This window comes from Oppia nitens, unplaced genomic scaffold (genome assembly GCF_028296485.1).
Source record: "Oppia nitens isolate AA-2021 unplaced genomic scaffold, nextdenovo-longstitch-racon4-pilon3 scaffold2_pilon_pilon_pilon, whole genome shotgun sequence".
NCBI classification, from domain to species: Eukaryota; Metazoa; Arthropoda; class Arachnida; order Sarcoptiformes; family Oppiidae; genus Oppia; species Oppia nitens.
The window spans coordinates 8,357,342-8,381,943 of record NW_026533210.1 but is presented as its reverse complement, the minus strand read 5'-3'; the positions used below and the strand labels follow the sequence as shown (position 1 = coordinate 8,381,943).

Sequence of the window (24,602 nt, the reverse complement as noted above, 5' to 3'; positions counted from 1 at the left end):
ACTCCCTTTAAGTCAAGTGAATGTCAAGTATTTGCTAAGCGGTTAAAAACATTTAATTAAATATATTTACTATTAAAGTGTAATACTTGTTAGTATACAGTATTATTAACAGTTAACAAATAAATAGGTAGTAGTCATCAAATTAATAGTGAGATCACACTTATATGACAACAAGTCATAGACCAAAAATAAATTAATACATGTGTTAAATGAGAGGAAGTAATTAGTGATAAAAAAATAATGTTTAGCAAAAATAAAATAAAAAGTTTTTATCCGAGAGATAACACAACAACAAACTATTATATGGTTATCAAACAACAAAAAAGTTTTCAGACCATAGAAAACAACAACACATAAACTTTTATACAGAGATTTAGCATTAAATAAATATATGATTCAGAAAATTCATACAAATTTCAAATTATTTCAGTGAATCACTAGTGTATTAGGGATCTGATTGTACATCAGGTGGAGATCTGGTAGTCGTATACTGTATTTGGCTTATATGTAGTAATGTTTAAGATAGGGGGGAACCGCCAAAAAATGACAGCAATAGAGCACTGGTGTTAGTGTATGTATGTGTGTGTGTGTGTGTGTGTGTGTGTGTGTGTGTGTATGAGTGCACCAATCAATTGCTTGAACGCTGCAATGACTGCATTGTTGGGTCGGGAGTGGCACTAAAGCATTGACTGCATTGCCAAACGCATCGCCAGTACATTATATACATACATATACTGCATATATGAATATTAGCGCTGTTGCCGTCCCTGTGCTTTAGCTATCAGTGCTAGTGTTGTTAGTATATTGTTTTGCCGGCACTGCACTACTGTTGCACATTTGAATAGCGCATACACATTGTGAGAGAGAAATATATAATATTGTGTCACTATATAAGTGAACTATACTGTACTTTATAATGCAATAGACATACAGTTTACTTATACAGTGAGTGTCTATATATAAAAGAGTCGTTGAGCTGACTCACACATACACACAGTGTGTTTGGTCGCATCCCATCTCCTCTCTCTCTCTCTCCTATACATACATAAGCATTGAAAACTTGCACACCAACACCACAGTCTTTTAAACTACCAGTGCTCGGGTGTCTCATACACGCTAACGATATATATATACCAACTCTCCTAAGCGTTTGACTTAAACTTTTTGTGTGTGTCTGTACTGTTGTGTCGCCATTTCATACCCATTGAAACAGTACTGCAGTTTTTGGTGGAAAACTATAGACTACTTCTTGGCACTGCCTGTGCTCTCTCTCTCTCTCTCTAACTATATATCTATGTGTTTGTCTCTCTCTTCACATAACTAACTCCCAGTGCATTAGAGATATATCTATCAGTTTTGTATTATATATATGTATTATAAGCCATTCAATACTCAATAACTGCAGACATTCATTCATATCGTGTCAAACGACTCGGTCGACAACGACGACGACTACTACGACAACACCACTTCTTCAGTGAACACAACACTACCATCTCGTCAAAGCACTCATCCATTTGAATCGGTAAGCATTGGTGTGTCTGTGTGTCTAAAAAGGGATTGTCATCTCTCTGTTTGAATCGATTGGACAAAAAAACCCACAAATTAGTCATCACTTGTGTGAATCTCTTTCGCCTTTTTTTGATATATAAAGTGGATGTCATTAGAGTTGGTGTCAATACGATTGCCCACCAATTCATGACTCATTGACTCTTCATTATTAATATTATTATTAATATATGATATGAAGTGATATTGTTATTAAAGAAAAGTTATAATAATTTTGAATTGTGTTGTCATCGCAGATATACACTTCACTCAATCCGACCGGCAAAATGACTTCGACCACCGAAACTGCAACTCCAGCTGTAGATCAATCCAACAATCAGACTGCCGGCACTCAGGAGCCGGTTTCGCCAGTGTCTGAACAGACTGCCGAAGCCCAGACCGATGCTACTACTAATGAATCAAAGGCCGAAACTGCCAGCCCTAAGAAGGAAGCGGTACCCAAACCGACTGTCCATAAGACAGACTACGAGAAGGATACGGTCTACTTATATCAGTTCACCCGATTCGCTACCATTCCTTCGTCATCGCCGTTCTGTTTGAAAGTGGAGACCTTTTTGCGTATGGCTGGCATCGCCTACGAGAATGTTGACCATCAGCTAAAATTTCGCTCGAAGAAGGGTCAGCTGCCGTTCGTTGAACTCAATGGCAAAGAGATTGCCGATTCGGACATCATTATTCAGGATTTGACTAAAATCTTCGAGAAAGATCTTGACGAAGGCCTGACTGAAGAGCAGAAAAATAACAGTCACGCCTACCAGTCGATGCTCGACAATCACACGAGTTGGTGAGTGCTCTCTCTTATGGCTTAACCATTGATTATGATAATTGACTGATAATAGTGTTGTTGTTGTCTATTGTTGACAAATGTGGTGATAGTAGTTGTGTTTAGTGAAGGTCATTACGATTTGATATGATTTGCTTGATTGACACTTATTCATCACACAGTTATTTATATATGATATGTGTTTTACTGATTGTCTATTGACTGCCTTTCCTCTCCCTATATCTCCCATTCCTCTCATACCACAAGAAAAAAAGGTCATTAAATTGAGTGTTAAAAACTTCGCGAGAGTTATCTAAACAACTGTTTGACTGATAGTCAGTATTATTATTATTATTATTATATAGGGTTTACCATAGAAACTGTCAGTTACTGTGTTTTACCATTACATTCAAAATGTATATGTATTTATATATTTATATTATTAAATACAATATTATAAAATAATGATCACAAATAATACACTGTGTGTGTATATATTAGTTTTGTTGGGGACAGTTAGGTTTAGTGTCGGTCTGTATGTTTTTTATGTCGATATCGATTTCACATTTAATGTCTGGGCATATATTTATAGTATCACCAGACACTTAAAGAGTCATTTACTTTATGATGAAAAATAATGGTTTAATTGTATAAATAATTATGACATTAAAATTGATTTGTGTTTTAGTAATGTTTTTCATAATAATGTCTGTCAATGTATTTAATATATAAATTTTTTAATTTAAAACTTAAAGGGTGGTGCGATACTGGCGATACAATAATCCTCAACAGTTTATTGATGCCTCCAAAATGGATATGAAAAGGATTACCCTATCAAAGTTGCCTAACAGTGTGCTGAACGTACTTCTCAAGATAGGCTTCAAACAGGTTTGTCTGTCTGTCCCATCAAATATATCGATGGGTTTTATGTTGTTTTTTATGATTGTATGCATAATTTTATGATACATGTCTAACATATTTAAATATATATTTATAACTGATTGACACCATCACCACATGCACAGAATGTTAAGCAAGTGTTGGGTCACGGCATTGGACACAACACTGAAGCCGAGATCTACGACTTTGGTAAGAGTGACCTCAAAGCTCTTAGCAAACTATTGGACGACAAAGACTACTTCTTTGGCAAAGATCCTCATCTGGTATGTTGTTATCGCTATTGATTGGAAGTGTTTGGTATTTAACACATTTTTTTCCTCTTTTACTTCAGTTGGATTGCGTTGCTTTCGCACATTTGGCTCAATTTGTGTTCATACCGTTCGGCGAAATGACCGAATGGATGGAGACCGAGACCGCCAACTTAGTGGCATTTGTCAATCGCATCAAAGACAAGTATTGGACCGATTGGGAAGAGATCTGTACCACTCTCGAGCTGAACACACATTTGCCCAAAAAAGAGTTGTCGCCTGAAAAGGAGGAAGAGTTGAAAAAAGAGGAGCAAAAGAAAGAAGAAGAGAAAAAGAAAAAGGAAGAGAAAAAGCGATTACAGGTTTGTTTGATTTTTTGATTACCACGTCGTCGTCATCTGGATTTGACACTAAAACCGCTCTTTTTTGTCGATATTTAATAGGAAGAGAAGAAAAAAGAAAGAGAAGAGAAGAAAAAGAAGGACAAAGAGGAAAAGGATAGACTGAAAAAGGAAAAGGAAGAGAAGGCTCGGGCAGAGAAAGAGCAAAAAGAAAAGGAGAAGAAAGAAAAAGAAGAGAAGGAAAAGGCAGAGAAAGAAGCAAAAGAAAAGGCCGACAAAGAGAAAGCCGAAGCAGAGAAGAGTGCTGCAGAGGCGGCAGCGGCCACAGCAGCAGCAGCTGAGACCAAGACTGAGGAGAAACCAACAGAATCGACACCCGAAACCAAAGAGACCGCCGCAGAGGAGGCGCCAAAAGCCGAGGAATCGTCGGATAAAAAAGAATGAATTCGTTGTGTAGTTTAAAACAAAAGAAAACAATAATTAATTCATAAATAACTGTTTCATTACTGTCAACAGCTCATCAAATGACCAAAATTTGTAATCCATTTTAAGTTTTTTTAAACAAATATTTTTATTATAATTTTATTATTCATAATTTTCGGGACAAAAGTATATGTTTTCATTTTTAAAGTAATTTTGTTTTATGTATTTTTTAAAAATGAGAAAATTAATTAATGATTGGTTATTATAATATAGTAGTACAGGAATCAGCTGTTGATTGTATTTTTAAGACTCGTTTTTTCTTATTATTTAATTATAAATTGTGCTTTAAATGAATTAATTCTCATAATTTGGTCACATTTTACTCTAACATTAGCTCTTAGTTTAAAATTATTATTAAAAAGACAAAACACTCATAATCTCATAGCATTTAAAGTAAGCTCTTTATATATCGTAAATAAAAACTACTGCCTAATGATTTTAAAAACTTATTGATTATTATTATTATTAAAAAAATACAAAAACAATAACTTTATTTTGAAACGGCATTCCATCGCTTATTCATTATTTTTTAAATAATTTTTTTTAATTCAAACGATTCTCAAATCAATTTGATTATTATTATCATTATCAAAAAATAGCATAATTAATTTGTATGGCATGACAGTATTTTTGTACTCCACATTAATTTTTATTTAAATTTCTATATCTGCTTTAAAATGCCATTTATATATATATATATATTATAAAAAAATATACAAATTTATTGATTAATTTTATTATTAAAAACAACTCATTTTGATTTTTTTTATAATTATATGAAAAATTGTTTGCATTATTATTATAAAAAAAGACCCATTGTTTTTATGTTTAAAAAAATTTGCTCATAAAATATTACCATTAAGTGATTTGTGTGCTCATTATTATTATTTTATTTTTTTGATTAATTGCATGTTTTGTGTGATAAATATATATATAAATGCTTCTTATTTTCATTTGTTTATTATTTTATTATTATTATTATGACAACCACTCAACTAAAATACAGCTAAATATATTTGCCACCTAAATGACAGACATTTGACTAATTGGTTTATATATATATATATATAAAGTTATATTACATGAAAATTACTACTACTTTTCAAAACGATATATCAAAATTATAATCAATTTTTTTTTTTAATTATAAATGTTTAAAACGATAGCGCAAAACAAGAGCTAATTTATATTTTAAAAAATATATACTTAATTGTATAATTGAAATGCTAAGTCAATTGAAATCTGTGGGCACTTAAACATAATAAATATTATATATATTTATTAATATATAATTATAATAATATATTGTCAAATGTGCTAAATATTTGCTTTTTTCTAGAGAAACAAACAAAAAAAAAAACAATTGATAAAATAATTTTATAACTTTGATTATTATTATTATTATAAACCTTGACATTGTTCATCAAAACAAAACAAAAAATTTGAAAAAATTCAATATATTTCTCAACTAATTCATACTTTTAATAGTTTTTACAACTTTCTATATATACAGTATAAATATATACACAATAATAAACAGTGTTTTAAAATATTTATAAAAAACAGAGTATTGCGGGAACAAAATGTTTATAATGATAATAACATACATCTGGGGATTTTTAAAAATAAATTATATCATTAAAATCCTTAAAAAACTTTTTTTTTTTGAATAAATTAATTTAAATAATAATAAATTATTTAATTTACGCTTTAAATATTGTAATTGCTATTATTATTATTATTATTATTTGAAAAACTCTTACCAATAACAACAACAACAAAAACGGAAACATATATTTAACTAAAATAAAAATGTTTTATATTTATAGATCAAAATTCTTGTAATTCAATTAATTGAATCTTTTTAATGTAATAAAGGATTATTTGAAATATGAAACTAATATTTTTTTGTTATTGGTTTTGGTTGTGTCATAAAAACTCTAACACAAACAATACATATTGTCGACTATTGTGTTTGTATATTGCAGTGTCAAATTGTGTGTCAAATAATTAGTATTTTTTATATATCCTATATAGGATTACAACTAAAATATATAATGTTTTTGTTGATATATATCATGTGTCATGTAGTGTATGTGTATGTAATACTATGTATGTGTTTGTATCGTGTGATGTGAGATAAGATTTTTTTTCCCAGAAGTTCACGACAAATATAATCTGAATCACTATTTAGCAAAAAATTTATTATTTAATTCATTGTATAAATAACTAATTCACTGCTCAAATATTGTGTATGTGTTTGGCATACCTGATGGTCGGTGCCAATAGTGGTTGTGGTATAGGTTCGCCCCAATATATATAAATTTATACTGTAGTAGTAAAGTATATATATGGCATACCTATATAATTAAAAGTTAAAGTGATTGCACAATTGTTTAACAAATTTTTGTTTTGTAACTAAAAACAATTATTAAATTTATTAAATATTAATAATCTAATAATAATTATTATTATTTCTATTTCTAAACAATTCAATCATCAAAATTAGTAGTTAAAAATATAATACCCGGTAATATATTAATACTGTACTAATAACAACATTATTATCGATATTTTTGTGTATAAATAGAGTGCAATTATTATTATCATAGAAATTATTGCAAATTTTGGTACTTTATCTTAAAAATTGACTTTCGTTGCAAAACAAACAAAACAAAGTTTGATTAACATAAAATCATTTATACAGTTTACCCGTATTGTAAATAATTTTACAAAAATAATTCAGGGAAAAATACCTAGAAGTTCAATCTACTAAAAATATATATAAATTTATATATATCATTAAAAATACCGAAATTAAAAAATATATTTTATATTAGATTATCTAAACTCACGAAAAAACAGTTTTATTTATCTATGGATTATTTTTTTTATTAAATTGTAAAATTGCGATTAAACTTCAAGTTTTATTTTATTTTACATTATTATTATTTTAATCTAAAAAACCAATTAAAAACTTAGCTTGCTTTTTTTGTTTGTATTTTTTAAATAAAAATGTTGTTTACTTCTCTCTCTCTCTCTCTCTCTCTCTCTCTCTCTCTCTCTCTCTCTCTCTCTCTCTTATATTCAATAATTCAATTCATTATATTTCCTATTACTAATAAAAATATAATAATAATAATAATTTTCCAATAGATAAGCTTTTTTAAGAGATAAGTGTTGTATATATGTGCTTGAAGTTTATGTATTTTTCGCTGAAAAACGATCCCAAAAATCAATGGGCATTATAATTGGAAAATTTTTAGAAATCAATTTATTTATAAGGAGTCTTTAAATTATTTTTTTTATATACTGAGTTATAATATGGATTTTTAAAAATATATATATATACCTTTAAATTATACACAGATTTGTAAATATATTGATGATATGTATTATATGCTAATTTTATGTTTATTATATATCTTTTCAGATATATTAATTTAAATATATATGAGATAAACACCAAAATTTGTTTAGATAATATTGAATCTAATAATAATAATAATTATTATTATACTATATTTTTACTTTAAAAAACAATTAGTGGTTCTGATTGAATACAGTTTTGTTTTTTGCGATATTGAATAGTTGTCTCTATTGATAAAATATACTGTACTGTATATCGGTATACAGTATATATTTTTTAAATGGCTTATTACCATTGCATTCACGTTTAAAATTTATTGTATAAAATAATAAAAACACATTAGATTTTAGACAAGATATTATGAACATAATATATATTTATTTTATGTATATATAATTTATAAATTTATACTGTATTTAATATTGTATTTAATACATGTTTAATACATGATATCACTCAAGTATATTATTAAATACCAATAATTAACAGTTTGCTTTCTCTTTGGTCTCAAAAATTATTTTATATAATATTATATATAAGTTACTTATTTTATTTTAAAGACTCCAAAATAAAGCTATTATACATTAAATACTGTAGCAAATTGCAATCATTTAGTATTTTGATTTTTACATTAAATGCGATATTTTTTTACAAGAAAATAACATCACATTCTTTGAAAAGCTAAATGTTTGACTTTTATATTAGAAAACTCAAGGAATTTGTTTTAAACAGAGAGAGAGAGAGAGAGAGAGAGAGAGAGAGAGAGAGAGAGAGAGAGAGACTATGAGATTATTTATGAATTTTAAAAGTGTGCCCAAAAAAACTTGTTTTTCTCACATCAATTCAAGTTCACATCAATTTTAAGTCTAACGATTTTTTTACAATTATTTCAGATCATACACACACACACACACACACACACACACACACACACACACACACACACACACACACACACACACACACACACACACACACACACACACACACACACACACACACACACACACACACACATAAACACATTGGTTATATTACTGTAGTAAAGTATATACAATATAGTATTTATACTTTATATATACAGTATATTTAAAAATCTATTAAAACTATTAAAACACATTTCTATAGCCGAGTGTTGATCTTTAGCGCTGATTTCAAGACAACACAAAATCTTTTTTTTAAATTGAAAGCAATTATTTTTATTTTTTTACTGATTATTATTATTATTTGTAGTTTAATAAATTTATTGGTTGGTTAAGTAGAAAATACTAACTAATAATAATAATAATAATAAAATACTGAATCAATCAATTAGTTTTGTTGAAAGAGAGAGAAAGAGAAAAAATGCATTTTTCTAAGTTATATAAATTTAAAATTATAAATGAATAATAATAATAATAATAATAATAATAATAATAATAATAATAATAATAATAATATACAGACTAAAAAAATCTAATCAACTTATTGAATATGTTTATTGAATGGATAATCAATTTTTTATTTCAGCATTTTATTATTATATATATATATATTTAGACAATTTATTTATGATTTTAATAATTCATTGGTTGGCTTCAATATAATGAGATAAAATGTTTTAAAATATTTTGTGTGTTGAATGACTTGAAACATAAAACATTAGCCATTTATCTAACAACTTATAAGTTTATTACAGGTATACTTGTAGTTATATGTGTGCAGACAATTGAAACAATGCATTATTATTACATTTATTACATAAGACCTCTTCTCACATAATGATTAGTTTGACATTTGTATTACTGGTGAGAGAGAGAGAGAGAAAGAAAGAAAGAAAGAAAGAGAGAGAGAACCGGCTTTTAGACAGTAAAATATTAATGAAATTCAAACTAATATATTTTTTAGCAAAAAATAATAATATTACATATAAGTTTTTTGTTAACTATAAAACCAAAAAATGTAATATCATATAAGTAATATTATGCTAATTTTGATGATCTAAGCTATTATCAGCAATAAGGTATTACTGGGTATTATCGTATATATATATATATATTATATAAGTGCCATTGAAAATATTATTAGCTATCTATTAAAAGTTCATATAAGAAGTTTATTATACTTTACTATAACTGATTATAACATAAATATTCTGTATATATATAATAGAAATATAAAATACATAATATATGCATACAAGTTATGTGAATAAATAAAAAGTTATAAACTTATTATTAAAAAATTTACTAATATTATACAATATTTGAATAATAATAATAAAGTTATTATTAAAAAAATATTAAATAATAATTTTTTTTAGGTATCAATGGGTATTAAAATAATAAATGTGTATTTTATATATACTGTATGTCTGACCACATAATAATTGGTGTTACGCTATATACGGACTGCAAAGTGTTTGGCGCACTGTTGTTGTTGTGTTAGTAAATGTTGTTATATTGTTGTGACTTTGACTTTGAATATATACAGTGTATGTGTTGTTTGAATGAATGAGTCAATGAACGCAACAATGTTTGCATCAAAACATTAGCTGAAAAAAAACCTAATGTTTTGTTTGTATATTAAATGCCACTAATTGTTGGCATTGTTTGAGTGCAACAAATGTCTGTTATTTGAAAAGTGCCGACACGTGTGTCTGTCTGTCACACAAACAAAACACGTAATGTCTGTCACGTGCGCCGATACCGTCATCAACAACAACAACCACAACAACAGTCAGTTTACACTTCGCGAAGACGATGTTATTCGTCTGGTTCTTGAATTTCTTGGCAATCGTGACCTCAGTATATCGCAGTTGAGTGTCGAACGCGAAACAGGTCTCAGCAATCATGTCTTCAGCGATGATCTACTATTTTTGCGTCAACTGATCCTCGATGGCCAATGGGATGATGTCCTGCACTTTGTTCAGCCGCTAGAATCGGTCGATACGTTCGACAAGAAGCAGTTCAAGTATCTGATCCACAAACACAAGTATATTGAATTGTTGTGCATTCGCTCGGAGGCGGGACCCATACATAACGTTGAGGTCGCTGTCAACGATGTGGTCAACTGTCTGAGCAATTTGGAAGAGTTGTGTCCAAACAGAGATGATTACAATGAGATGTGTCTGTTGTTGACGATACCGAACATTTGCGAACTAAAAGAATATAAGAGATGGAATCCAAGCAATTGGCGGATCAGTTGTTTCAAAGCAGTTTTACAGCTCATTGAAAAGTATTTGCCGATCGACAAGAAGTCGGCCAACGCATCGCAGAAGACGGCAAAAGGCGATCGTCTCATGCAATTGGTTATCAAAGGCATTCTTTACGAATCGTGTGTCGAGTATTGCCGTCAAAAAGCTGATGACGTTTCCGGTGGCAAAATAGTGTCACAAATGAAATACTCGGATATATTAGACGGTACGGGATTTAGCAATTCCGATGCCAGTCTGTTATCGTGGCTTCAGTCCATACCTATCGATACATTTAACCATCCATTTGAACAAAAAAAGTTGAATGTCGAAGTGGAACAACTTGACAAACCATCGCTGATGGCTTCGTGGTCTGAGGTGATTCTGGTCACACCAATCAAACCCAAAGTATTTCCCCATTCGGCCACACCGTTTACCCGGAAAAAGGCATCCGATTTAATGTCGAAATCATTGACACCCGGTTTGGTGGACGCTCTCACCAAAAGTGTGATGAACTTCTCAATCAGTGATATGACAGCTATGAGTAGGTCATCCTATGCCTCCACGGGATTCCACTTGAATTCAAACAATAATAATACTCAAAATAATAGCAATTGTATTACCAATAATAATAATAATACTTCTGCCGCTAATAATAGTAATAATAATAATAATACTAATAATAATTCAAATATAAATAATAGTATTTTAAACAATTCTGCAAAGAAGTCTTCTTCGCAGACATCGGTTGAGCGACTCTTCAAAGAGGGAGAAGTGTTTAACTCGAGTTGCTTTCAGCGATTGCCAACAATTTCCGAAAAACCATCGCCGGTGTCAACCATTTCTGGTGATGAAATGAACCACCGTTTCATGACAAACATCGAGATCGCTACCGGTTCACCTCCAAGTCATTTATTGTCTAACAATAGTGCCAAAGACATGACAAATAAAAGTGAAACACCGCCTGATTTATGGCAAAAGTTTCATAAAGAAAAACAAAAACTTCTGGAAAAGTTGTTGAACGAAGAGGAAGAGTTTATTTGTATGACAGCCTCTCCACAGGTTATAACAAATACATATCAGACGCCACCAATTCATACGCCAATTATTATTAATAACAACAATGAAATCAATAATCAAAAAGTGACACCAATTGGCCAAATGGGTCAATCGAATTATCCGAATCCCGAACGTCTAACTACTAGTACACCAAAAGGCAATTATCATCGATATCGGGAAACACCAAATCAATCGCCGATAACGAGCATACAAAACAGCGGTTCCCAATACAAGAACTCTACATTTGACAGTACCAGTACTATCAATGATATGGCATCTGATTATTCAAATACTTCTTCATCATATCATCAAACACACCATCAATTAAGGACACAAATGCAACCTATGGTCAACAATTCAAGTCATAGAGCGGTAAGTTTTATATATAATAAATGTTTTTTTAATTATAATTTTTATGGTGATTACCTCTACTACTAGTAATAATGTCTTTTTAAATTGCTTATAAAACTACTAATTTAACAAAAATAATATTAATTTAATAGTTTAATATAACCCATATAAACGTGAACACAATATGATTGTGTGATCCAAAGTGAGAAAAAAGTTCACAACAATTATAATTACAGATTTTATATACTGTATTATACCCTGTTTTCATAAAGAAAACTCTGAAAGTATTTTCTAAATTTCTTAATAAAAACACTACTTATACTTTACTTTTAAAGTTAGCAAAAACACAAAACTTTGAGAGAAAGTAGACTTCAAATACTTAATAAAAACCATACTTACAAAGTATGAGGTAAAGCACATGCGTTACACATATATTGTATTTATTATATTATTTGAAATTTTTGTATTAATATTTTATGTCAATATAAATATCAAAATCTAAATGATTAATAAATATTAATTATTATAAAAGTAATGCTAAAGTATATCTTAATGAAAACGATTTTATACTTTACTTTGAGAGAAATACTTGCAGAGAATGCTTTATAAAAACAAGGTATTACTGTATACTACTTTTGAATGTTTGACTTTTAAAATTTTATTTTTGTTGTTTATTTTTCTTAAAATTTCTCAAATAACTCACTGAAAAACCGGTGTTTTATTGAAGTTTTTATTGATGTAGTAGTAGTTTGTTATACTGTACGGTATGTTATGTTTTGCTATTATTATTTTAATATTATATATGATATACGATAGAGAAAAACCTTATAATGATATGATATCAATGTGTTGTCAATGTTTTGACTCTTTCTCTACTGTATAGCGACTCTTACATCACCTTATATGGCATTTAAAACGATTTTATATACAGTATAAATTTTATACAACATATAATATACACTTGTTGTTCAAAATAAAAATGTTTTTAATTTTTGTTTTTATATTAAAAGTATTTGAAAACATGACTTGAAAAAAGTTTTTTTTATAAACAATTTATTGTCTCTCTGAATAATTACAGTATTTATATCTAGAAATAAATATTACTTTAAGGTATATATACTTTTTAAGAGTTGTGTATGGCTTTCAATGGGGGATTCATTTATTGATCCAAACATAACCATTATTTGAATATTGAACTCATTTTTCATTTATAAAACTACTTGAAATTTGTGTTTATTTCATATAAAAATAAAAATTAATTGAATTTATATAATATATCTTTATATGCTTTATATATAGTACTTAATATCTGATTTATAAACGTGATTTAGAGATTCATTTGTTGAGAGTTTAGATTAAGGCATTACAGTATAAAAACTACATTTAATGTTTGATTTTATTTGATTTTATTTCTACAATATTGTCCACAAATGGTTATTAAGAAGGACGTATATTGTAGGCGTATTTATGATCAATAAAATTTATAAATTAACTATTTTTTGTTGTTATTATTGATATGAAATTTCCCTAAAGGTCAATATCATTAAATATGTTAGATAATAATCTATATAAATTATATTATTATTAAATTTTATTATTATTATTATTATACAAGTTTTTCTATGATTAATTTAAATCTTTTATATATAGTAAACAATTATAAAGTATTTGCTATTTTGCAGATTTCTATTTTATATGTTTAATGGACACAGGATTTGTGTGTTAATAAAATTTTATTTTAGTTTTCAACTCAAATTCTCCCCTTAAAAAATGTTTTGTGTTTGAATTCAATATATAAGAATTTAAAATTATTTTTTTATAAATATTATATTTAAGACTATTTTTTAATATATACATAAAATAGTTATTTTTAATTTTTTCATAAATGGTTGAAACTATGGTTGAATATGAAATCAAAAGTAAAATTGATTATATGATGGGAGAGCCCGATCCCAATATTTTAGATACACACCGTTCCCATCAACCTAACGTCACGTTTATTTTTGAAGAGGTATTGTAAGTTACAATTTGTAACTAACTATCATAAACTATATGTATAAATATATATAACTGATATAAAATGAGTTTATCGTTTGAATTTTTGTTGTTGATATGTATATCGCAAGCATTTATTATTATTATTTTTTATATCTAAAATAAAATTCAAATATTTAATTAACTAAAAAACATTTGAATTTTATTTGCAAATGTTTTTTGTTTTGTTTGAATTATTTTTTAATATAAATAATAATGACTGATAAACTGTTTTTTATGATGATGTCCGGTTTACTTTAATTTAGATTAATATAAATTGTTATCAAATTAAATGATGTATTTTTAAAAGTATGCTTTTAATAAAAAATAATAATTTACAATATATTACATATAATTTCAGTCAGTTTAATAATTTTGAATACAATGTAAAAACGGGGCGAAACTTTTTCCACAAAAAATAATCATTAATTTAAATTTATGGCTATTATTCAACAACAATGTTAAATAGCTAATTTATTAGTTGATAATAATAGCTAATATAAAAAACAAAAAGTTTGGTCACTTATTGTGTGTGTGTGTGTCTGTAAAAATATATTATTAATTTTTAACAAATTATCTATTAAACACTATTAAACTTATTGAATTGGTTAACAACAGTGAATAATGCACCTGTCTTTTAGCACTGTATTCATGGGCACCACCAATAGCTCCCATAGTCGTGGACTATTGTCATGTATTTGTATAATTAATTGATACTCTCTCTCCCCAAACAAAAAAGGAGATTTGTTATTATTATAATTTTTTTATGAGATATTATAGCTAAATATCCATATAGTGTGATACACAATGCACACAATTCTATGTACTGTAAGTACAATATATAAATAGTGAAACAAATTGTAAATACAGTATTTATTTATATATATTGAGAATATATACTGGAAGGACAACTGATGCCTAACCAATGCAAGGTTACACACATATAGACAGAGCACTGGTAGTTGTGTTATATGTTTTTTACCGTTTCGACCAAATGGCACGATATTTGTCTTTTTGGAAATATTAGAAAACAATCGATGCATTACTTGATTGGCCCCTATTTTTATGACCATTTCATACATTTATTCATTTAATATAACAAATACAATACCACTGTATAATATATTATATTTTTACCCAATATAGTAATATACTAATTATTAACACACGTATTGTATAACTATTTTTATATCTATGTGTGTATAACATAATGTATTGTAAATTTACAATATAAATTGAAATTTCAAAGAGATTTTAATCGCACACTCAAAAAAAAAGACAAACAATAGTTAATAAAATGTTAGTTTTTGTTTCAATAATATTTATATTATTTATATACATATTTAGCGCAAAAATTTTTTGATAAAAGAGTGTTAAAAATGTAATTGTTTGAACATAAAAATTTTAATTATCAGTAAAAACCGTTTATTTGCTTTTAAATATACTGCTATATAAATATTAATAATTATATTGATATATAATTGTTTTATATAAAGTTTTTTTAATAATTAGTTTACAATTGGTTTGCTATGTTAATAGATTGTAATTGTAACTTACAAGTTAGTTATTTTAACTAACTAACTAAACGTAATATATTATAAAATATATATATTGTATATATGAAAATTATCAATAACTAACGAAAAAAAATTATTAAATGATAAATCATTACCAATATATATATACGGTATATATATTATGATGAATGCTATATTAATGTAAAACTAACAGCTGTGACTCAACTTAAAATTTATAAATGAAATGATAGTTTTTTGCTAAAGAAAATATATATAAAGTTTTTTTTTGTTGAAAAATAATCAATCAATCGAAATGTTAGACATTTGTTTTGCATTAAAATTTTTGTAAAAACCGTGCCATCAAATGATGAATCAATGGCCCGAACGGTCACCGCATTTGCATCACTTCCGGATCTGTCCGATGAAAGAAGCCATTAGACTGCGCTCATCCAGTCTGTCCAGTAGTTTCAGCTCCGATGACAGTAACTATTCCCGTATACCAGTGCTCAGTCAGTCGACATTATCGCTTCGTAGTTGTCATGTAAGTCTCGCCGACCATTGATTGCATACTATAATATAAATGTGTATTTGTGTGTACAGTATTGTTGTTAGCAATTTGTTTTTGTGATTCAATGCACACAACAGTTATAATAATATATTATTTTTTGTTTGCCATTAAAAAAATATGCATTAATTATGATCTACTACTGATATTATCACTATCAACCAACTCACACACACACATGTGTGTATCATTGATTTCCTTAACTTTTTGTTGTTTTTTTGAATGATATTTAATGTTGTGTTGTTTAGAGGTTTTGATGAACCTTATGGCAAGTTTATGTTTTTACCACACATTAATTGATTGTAGGTTTCACTTCAATACCATACTAAATGATTTATTATTGATACCCAGAGTTTTACTAATATGTGTATATTATCTGACTATTAGTTTTCAGTGGTATTATCTATTGTATATAAATTATATATAAACTATTTTTACTAAGAATTCCCCTACGAATAATGATATATATATAATATATAATGTCGACAATAAATATACTGTTTTTCCTCAAAAATTTAAATGTATTTTTAAAAAGACTCGAAGAATTGAAACCAAAAACTAATAGCTATTTAGTTGATTGCCATAAATCTAAATCACAGCTAAAAACGTTAGGAAACATTGTTTATTATATGATATTAGTAGTATTTTTCGAGTAAATTATTATATTTATATCGTATATATCTATGGCCTCACATGTTGTAAATTTTATGCGACATCTCTAATCATTTATAGTTAGTTTGATTATTTAAAAAACATTGATTGTAAAGATAATTACAATTAACAAAAAATAATAAATATTAAATTCAAAAACTGCAATTAGAGTTATGTGATTGAAATATATAATGTCATATTGTATTACTGATATATACCGTATAAATAAATAAATATATATATATATAATATATATTACTTTATGTACTGTATTTATTATGTAGATCAATTCTTAATTAATTTCAATCAAAATTTTATTTTTATGTTATCAAGTTTGACATTTTCCTGGCTATTATATTGATTAAGATATTAAATGATAAATAACAATCAAATAAAAAAAACCATATGACAATCGTTAAATTTAGTTTCTTATTTAATTATACTATTTATGTATTATTTTTTATATTTAATATAAAAATAAAATGCTTTTTCCTGAATATGACAGTATTATTATTAAATAAAAATAAATCTCATATATCATTGATATCATTTAGATAGTAGTTGTAAAATATGTGAACTGGAAAATAGTGCGGAAAAATACATTATTTGTTATTTTGTTTTAGTTTTCACTTTAAAATTGATTTCAAATTATAATATACTGTATTTATATTTACAGACAAATGTCTACATAATAATTGTTTAGTCTACAGAAAAACAAAACAAAATGTTTGGTATTTTTATTTTTAAACAGTCATATTACACTTGTTTTGCGTAAAACATTACTTAACCAATATTTTATATGTTTGTATAAACAGTACATATAAATTATTGTCAATATATATCTAATATATTATTTTTGTTATTTATGCTAATTCATTGTTATAAACATTGGTAATATTTTTTTGTAAATCATTGACTCGAGTGGTGATATTTAGGAAAAATGTTTGTTTTTTATAGTTATACTATAACTGTAGAAAGTGAATATTTTAAAAGTAAAATATTATTATTAAATTATTAGTAGTAGTAGTAATAGTAAAACAAACAAAATATTTTTATAAATAATATATTCTAATAAAAAACACAACACTTAAAAACACCCATTTATTTTAGATATTATCTTAAAATTATAAATCTAGAAAATTAAGTATTTATTAAGTATTTTAAAATCAAATATAATTTTAATAATGAGAGGTCCCATAATATGTACTATATATCGTGCTTATAATTTAAACATTAACTTAAATTTTTTATCATTAATACCAATCACAAGGCTTTATTTTATATATATATTGACTTAACTTTTATTTATAAACTCATTAAAAACAATTAAGATTTTTGAAGCAACTTTTGCTTTTTAATTTCTTAAAGCAAGTGTTTCAATATTGGATTTAAATTAGGATTTTTAAAAACTATTTGTTTTGACATTGAGTTTTTAGCATAAAATAAATTGTCTATTAATTAGTAATTCAATTGTTTATTCAAATTAGATGAGATTCATTAAAAATTTCTAATTTAAATTTTGGTATTTTATTTATTTAGATAAAATAATAATAAAAATTAGTGAATTTGTTTCACTGGAAAAATATAAGTCAACTGTTAATAAAATTCTGTACAAATTATTTATTATTTTTATTATATTAATTATATTGTTATGAAATGAAATAAATAACTCAATTTTTTTAGGGATAAAACAATTGCTTTAATGCTATTATAGACTATAATTTATAGTACTGACTATAATTTAATTATAATATATTAAATTGAAATAAATTTCATACTATTATTAGATTATTTCACACGAGAATTACTAATCTCTCTCTCCAGTAGTTTATGTATGCATTGAATAATTTCATAAATTATATATAAAAATAAAATAATTTCATTGAAATTAATTATTTAAATATTAAAATATTTTATGTACTATTTATATATTGTGATGTAAATTAATACTACTGTACAGTATATATATACGACACTTTAAATTAAGTGAAGTATATTTACTTAATTTTTATTGGATAATAGTTATGTGTAAATAATGAAACAATTATTTTACAAAATAAAAAATTTATAATTGCTTTAGATTTGCAAAACGTAATATTATAATAAATAAGGCATTTTATACAATATAAAAATTTTTATTTTATTATTTATACAGTATATATACTAAGCGCTTTATTAAGTATTTAATAATAATATTAGTTATTAAAGGTAATAATAATAATAATAATAATAAGCAGATATTTCATTAATTGGTATTTTTATAATTTAATAAATAAAACAAAATTGAGTTATTTGTTGATGTTTTTCAAAATCAATGTTATGCTTGGATTTTTCAAGTGTGACCTTAAGCTCTCTCCTACTTATTGTTTAATAAGTTTAAATAAAATTGCTATTAATTAAAGCTCGACAACAACAGCACCTGTATTTTTTGCTGTATATCCCAATCCTATTGCTATTGAATGTCATATTTTTACAATAAAAATGATTGCATTACTTGTACACCACTTGCAAAGCCTAGTATTATTAGCAACAACAACAACAAAGAGGCATATTTTGTTGTTGTTGAACAATCTTATGGTGTAATTATTTATTTAAATGATGCAAAAAAACTGATAGTTTTTGACTAAACTGGTCGCCCACACAATCATATCATCCCTTTTCCCTAAATCTTGTGTAGATTTTTCTATATATATAAACATATTTTATATATATTTATATTTATAAATATATCTATATTATCAATCACACAACCAAACTGGTTGTCATTAATTTTCTTGTTGTGTTTGTAGAAGTAGTAGTTATTGTTGTCTTAAAAAACAATTGTCTTTTTCTGAATAATCCACAAAATATCAGATATTTTTTTCGTTATTGTTTTCTCTCTATATATTCAATATATAGATATTTAAATTTATTGTCTATTGAATTATATATTGTGTTTTACTGTCAATACAAAAAACAGTTGTGTCAGTAGTCAAATGTGTGTTTTTTAGAAAAATAAATAAATAAATAAAAATCTATTCAAAGTATTAGTCACAGCGATTTGTTTGGTTTAATAAGATTTATTCACCACTTTATATAACGGTTTGGTTTACTATTATTATTATTGACTTAATGTAATTAACTTTGGTTTTTGAATGTAACGCTTTTGCACCGATAGCTCACAAATAGTATTTTTTTGTTTGTTTGTTAAACCGTATATTGAAAAAAGTCTTTAAACCATAACATTGTCGTCACTAAACAAATCCTAAAAACATTATTATTATTATTATTGACAGCAAAACGTGTGTTAAATTTATTGCAATCAATATTTGTAAATCTTAAGAAAACTGTGGTTTTAAAAGAATAAATAAGTCATGTATTCATCGCCGAAGTACAAGAATTCTAATACAAAAAGCAGTTCCAGTTATTCCTACAGTAAGAATAGCGGTACAGATCCAACAAGACGTACAGAATATTCTTCGAGTAGTTCAAAGAAACGCCAGTATAAGGAACCAATTGTTAGACAATATGGTTATTTCGATGAGATTAACGAAACTTATGACTCGCATTCAGCCATCGATGACAAGATAAACGAATCGATGAGTATGTTAGACAAACAGTACGAATCGTTTATTGATGATTCCGTGTCTGAAGATTCATTTAACAAGTATCGAGAAGATAACTATGAAGACAATTACAAAAACAAATATGAAGATAATTATAAAGACAAATATGATAACAGATATGAAGATAAATTTGATGACATATATGCTGATGAGGATGAAAGCAATATTGATAAATATGATAACATCTATAAAGATATTTATGAAGATAATTACGAAAGCAGTGGTAGTAATTACGACAAGAAATATGATATCGATAACTATGAGAACAAATTTAGCGGTAATTTTTGGGCCGACAAAAGCAACACTTACTTTGAGGACACAGATCGTCATTATTTGAAACCTAGTACTGACTACCGATCGTTAGCCAGTCTCAGTCCTCTGCCAACTACTAAAACCGAAAAGCGTGTCCATTACGATCTAAACAGTAGCGGTTCCTCCCGTTCCTATTCGCCAATATATCCAAGAGCTATGACTCCTTACGGCGATGATGGCGATAACTATATCATACACCCGTATCGTAGTAATACACCTCTAATATTGCACGAGAAAGTGGGCGCACCCTTTCATCATCTAACCACCGGTGGTGATGGTATATGGAGTTCAGTAAGTCTCCTATTTTTTAAAATGACTGAATGAATTGCTGAACTTATTATCTGTTTGTTAATTATCTCAATGATAATGAGTTGACATTAATTGACACATTAACTGATTAATAATTATTGACAATAACAACAACAAAAAAGATTAACGATTTTAACATTAATTGATTATTTAATAAGTAAATATTGAATTTTATATATATAATTTTTTTATTATTATTTCATTATATTTGACTGACACTAATTTTATAATCTGATTATTAAATTGACTAATTTATTATTGTTATGTTGTTTTTTTAATAAATTCAATACAATATGTCATGTTTTTTTTGTGGATAATTTAATCGCTTCAATAGTGTCCGGGTTTCTCACAATTAATGTCGATCTAATTGACTGTTTTTGTGGGCTATAGACAGCACGCAATATATATCTCAAGTTATTATTATTATTACCTATTATTACATATTATTACATATTATTACCTATTATTAATTGGTTATACAATTAACAAACCAACAACAAAAATGTGATAATAAATTGTCTTAACTGTGAATAGGATTTGACAGTTTATTATATTATATTATATATAAAGTTAATAAATTTTTATACATATGACACGCTTTCGTTATTTTGAAATGCCTGTAGTATTTAATTAAAAACAGTTAATAAACTGCTAATAAACACCAATAATATCTTATATACTATTTGGTGTTTTGGTGTGACAATTGAGTCTAAAAAATATTTATTTTTATTTATACCTGTATTTCTCTATTCAGTATATTTATATATATATATTATTTATAATTTATAACTAACAATAAATTATGCGATATATTTATAGACCTAATACTGGTTATTATAAATACAGTACTGTTTATACCAAATGATTAATTATATTTAATTTTTTGTTTCTTTGAAAAAAGTGTCCACAATATGACAAACGGTATTTTTATTAACACAACTATATGTATGAAACTGTTTCATATTTAATATATATATATATATATATATAATTTATATATATTATCGCCTAATTGTATGGCACAACAAAACCCCTTTTAGTATATATTTTTATATATATATATATATCTTTAGACAGTAGTGTTAGTGTAACGCCTGAATTCCCCATACAATTGTCTAGTTTTTGTTGTTGTTATATAATATAATAGATTTGTCTCTAATTTTATCTCCCATAACATTTTTGCACACAATAACTTTTACAATATATATATATATACTGTATATGCATATATTGTACTACAATATAATGTATATATTGTATGCACAGATGGTCTCTCCAAAAAAAGTAATCGCAAAAAAATCAAAGTTAATCAGCAAATGTGTGCATAAATATTGCAATCAAAAAGAGTTACTTGTATTAGTATAGTGTAACACAAAATATGAAATTAAGTTCAAAAATATGCCGATGCCGTGGAAATGTATGTAATTTTTTGTGGATTATGTTTTATTTTTATTTTTTTATGTTAAATAAATGATAAATATATAAACATTTTTTTTAATTTATCGGGACTTTTAAAAATTGATTTAAAAAACCTAATCCCAGTGTTGTCTCCTTTGTTTCCACACACCTGTCCTTGAATAGTGTATTTCCATTTAATAAAACTACCCATCCTTTTAGTATTGAATTATTATATAATGTGTTTTTATTTTCTAAAATAAATGTGTATAACTCTAAACCTTGACAATCGCCTACACTAAATGTATTTTTGAATTAATATCATATATTTAATTCAACTTAATTATTATATTTTGTAACTCAAAATAATACTAATTATAATAATAATAATAAATAAAATAATTAATTGTTTAAATTGTTTGCATTGTAAAGCACGGCCCAAACTCATCCTACAGAAGCACTCTATCATCTGACAGCTCTGATTTGACAACCCGTAAACCACAGTTTGTTCCAATCACCCGATTGGACGACGTCCAGGCCATACGGACTGCCGAATTTCATCCGAATGGACAGCTTTACGCCATTGGATCGAATTCTAAGACATTGCGAATATGCGAATACCCGAAAGCACACGAACTACGAGCTCTGAAGTATGTATTGATTGTTAATATTTTTTTAAAAAACATATGTTTGCAAAATAAACAAACAGACAGTTAATCAATTGTTTTGCACGACTAGAGAGGAGCACATCCCTCGCCCACCAAATGTCATCACAAAACGTTCAAAGCATCACAAGGGAAGCATTTATTGGTTTGTATTTTATTTTTTTAATTAATTAATTGAATTATTTGTTTTGTTTAATTAATTGGTTTTTGTTTTTGGTTTTTTATCAATAATTAATAACATGTAGTCTGGCCTGGAATGCAACGGGCGATCTATTGGCCACCGGTTCCAATGATAAGAGCATCAAAATGATGAGATTTGATCCGTCGACTAACGAATTGGTTGGTGGAGAAGCTGAGCTAACGATGCACGACGGGACAGTTAGGGACATGTGCTTCATGGAGGACATGACCAATCATTCAAGTTTATTGATATCCGGTGGTGCCGGCGATTGCAAAATATATATAACCGATTGCGAAACGATGACACCATTCCAGGCACTCACTGGCCATTCAGGTATGAAATTTATCAACAAAAACAAAAAGGATTATTACTCATCAAACATATTGGTTGCGTACCCCCACTCTCTCTCTCTCTCTCTCTCTCTCTGTCCAGGAAATATCCTGTCGCTGTATACATGGGGTGGTGCTATGTTTGTTAGTGGATCTCAAGACAGGACCATACGATTCTGGGATCTAAGAACCAGAGGATGTGTTAACCTAATTACAGCACCGCCTGCAACGGGCAAAGGGCCGGGTATTTAAAAAAAATTGGGATAAATTGATTTGAAATATATAATGATTTATATCTATATTATAAATATATAGGAAGTGCTGTGGCAGCTGTTTGCGTTGATCCGTCCGGTAAGCTATTAGTTTCGGGACACGAAGACTCCAATTGTATGCTATACGACATACGAGGGGGTCGTATAATACAGACATTCCAACCGCATTCCTCTGACATCCGAACCATACGATTCTCAAACAAAGCCTACTATCTGTTGACCGGCGGCTACGACAACAAAATCGTTTTGACTGACCTACAGGGCGACCTCACACAGCCGTTGCCCAGTATTGTTGTGGCCGAACATTCCGATAAAGTGATTCAGGGCCGATGGCATCCATATGACTTCACATTCCTGACTACCAGTGCCGATAAATCGGCCACTCTATGGGCACTACCACAATAATGATAACACTATTTGACTTAACACTTACACTGATGATATTATTATTATTATTATAACAGTATATAATTGTTTTGAAAGTTTATATACATTTTTGAAAATTTTGAAA

General features: G+C 27.1%; 3 protein-coding genes across 5 annotated transcripts; all 3 read left to right on the top strand.

Annotated features, from left to right (window-relative positions):
* The first annotated feature begins 996 nt into the window (after positions 1–996).
* Positions 997–4,697, top strand: LOC128954888 (failed axon connections-like). Its single transcript, XM_054300493.1, has 6 exons — positions 997–1,525; positions 1,806–2,353; positions 3,088–3,220; positions 3,358–3,495; positions 3,564–3,842; positions 3,924–4,697. Exons 2-6 carry the CDS (start codon positions 1,836–1,838, stop codon positions 4,263–4,265), a joined length of 1,410 nt encoding a protein of 469 aa, XP_054156468.1. The 5' UTR covers positions 997–1,525; positions 1,806–1,835; the 3' UTR covers positions 4,266–4,697.
* Positions 4,698–10,099: 5,402 nt separating this feature from the next.
* On the top strand, positions 10,100–11,628 carry LOC128956010 (WD repeat-containing protein 47-like). The gene is made up of 2 exons (XM_054301691.1): positions 10,100–11,523; positions 11,613–11,628. Exons 1-2 carry the CDS (start codon positions 10,340–10,342, stop codon positions 11,626–11,628), a joined length of 1,200 nt encoding a protein of 399 aa, XP_054157666.1. The 5' UTR covers positions 10,100–10,339.
* LOC128955108 (WD repeat-containing protein 47-like) lies at positions 11,597–24,559 on the top strand. 3 transcript variants are annotated; one of them, XM_054300746.1, is made up of 6 exons: positions 16,284–16,348; positions 20,299–21,231; positions 23,077–23,294; positions 23,383–23,454; positions 23,555–24,063; positions 24,135–24,559. In XM_054300746.1, exons 2-6 carry the CDS (start codon positions 20,377–20,379, stop codon positions 24,494–24,496), a joined length of 2,016 nt encoding a protein of 671 aa, XP_054156721.1. In that variant the 5' UTR covers positions 16,284–16,348; positions 20,299–20,376; the 3' UTR covers positions 24,497–24,559. The 3 variants fall into 3 exon arrangements, with proteins under 3 accessions (XP_054156723.1, XP_054156721.1, XP_054156722.1); XM_054300747.1 differs by lacking the exon at positions 16,284–16,348 and having other exon boundaries at positions 20,038–21,231; positions 23,555–23,823; positions 23,923–24,063; XM_054300748.1 differs by lacking the exons at positions 16,284–16,348; positions 20,299–21,231 and adding an exon at positions 11,597–12,277.
* The last annotated feature ends 43 nt before the right edge of the window (positions 24,560–24,602 follow it).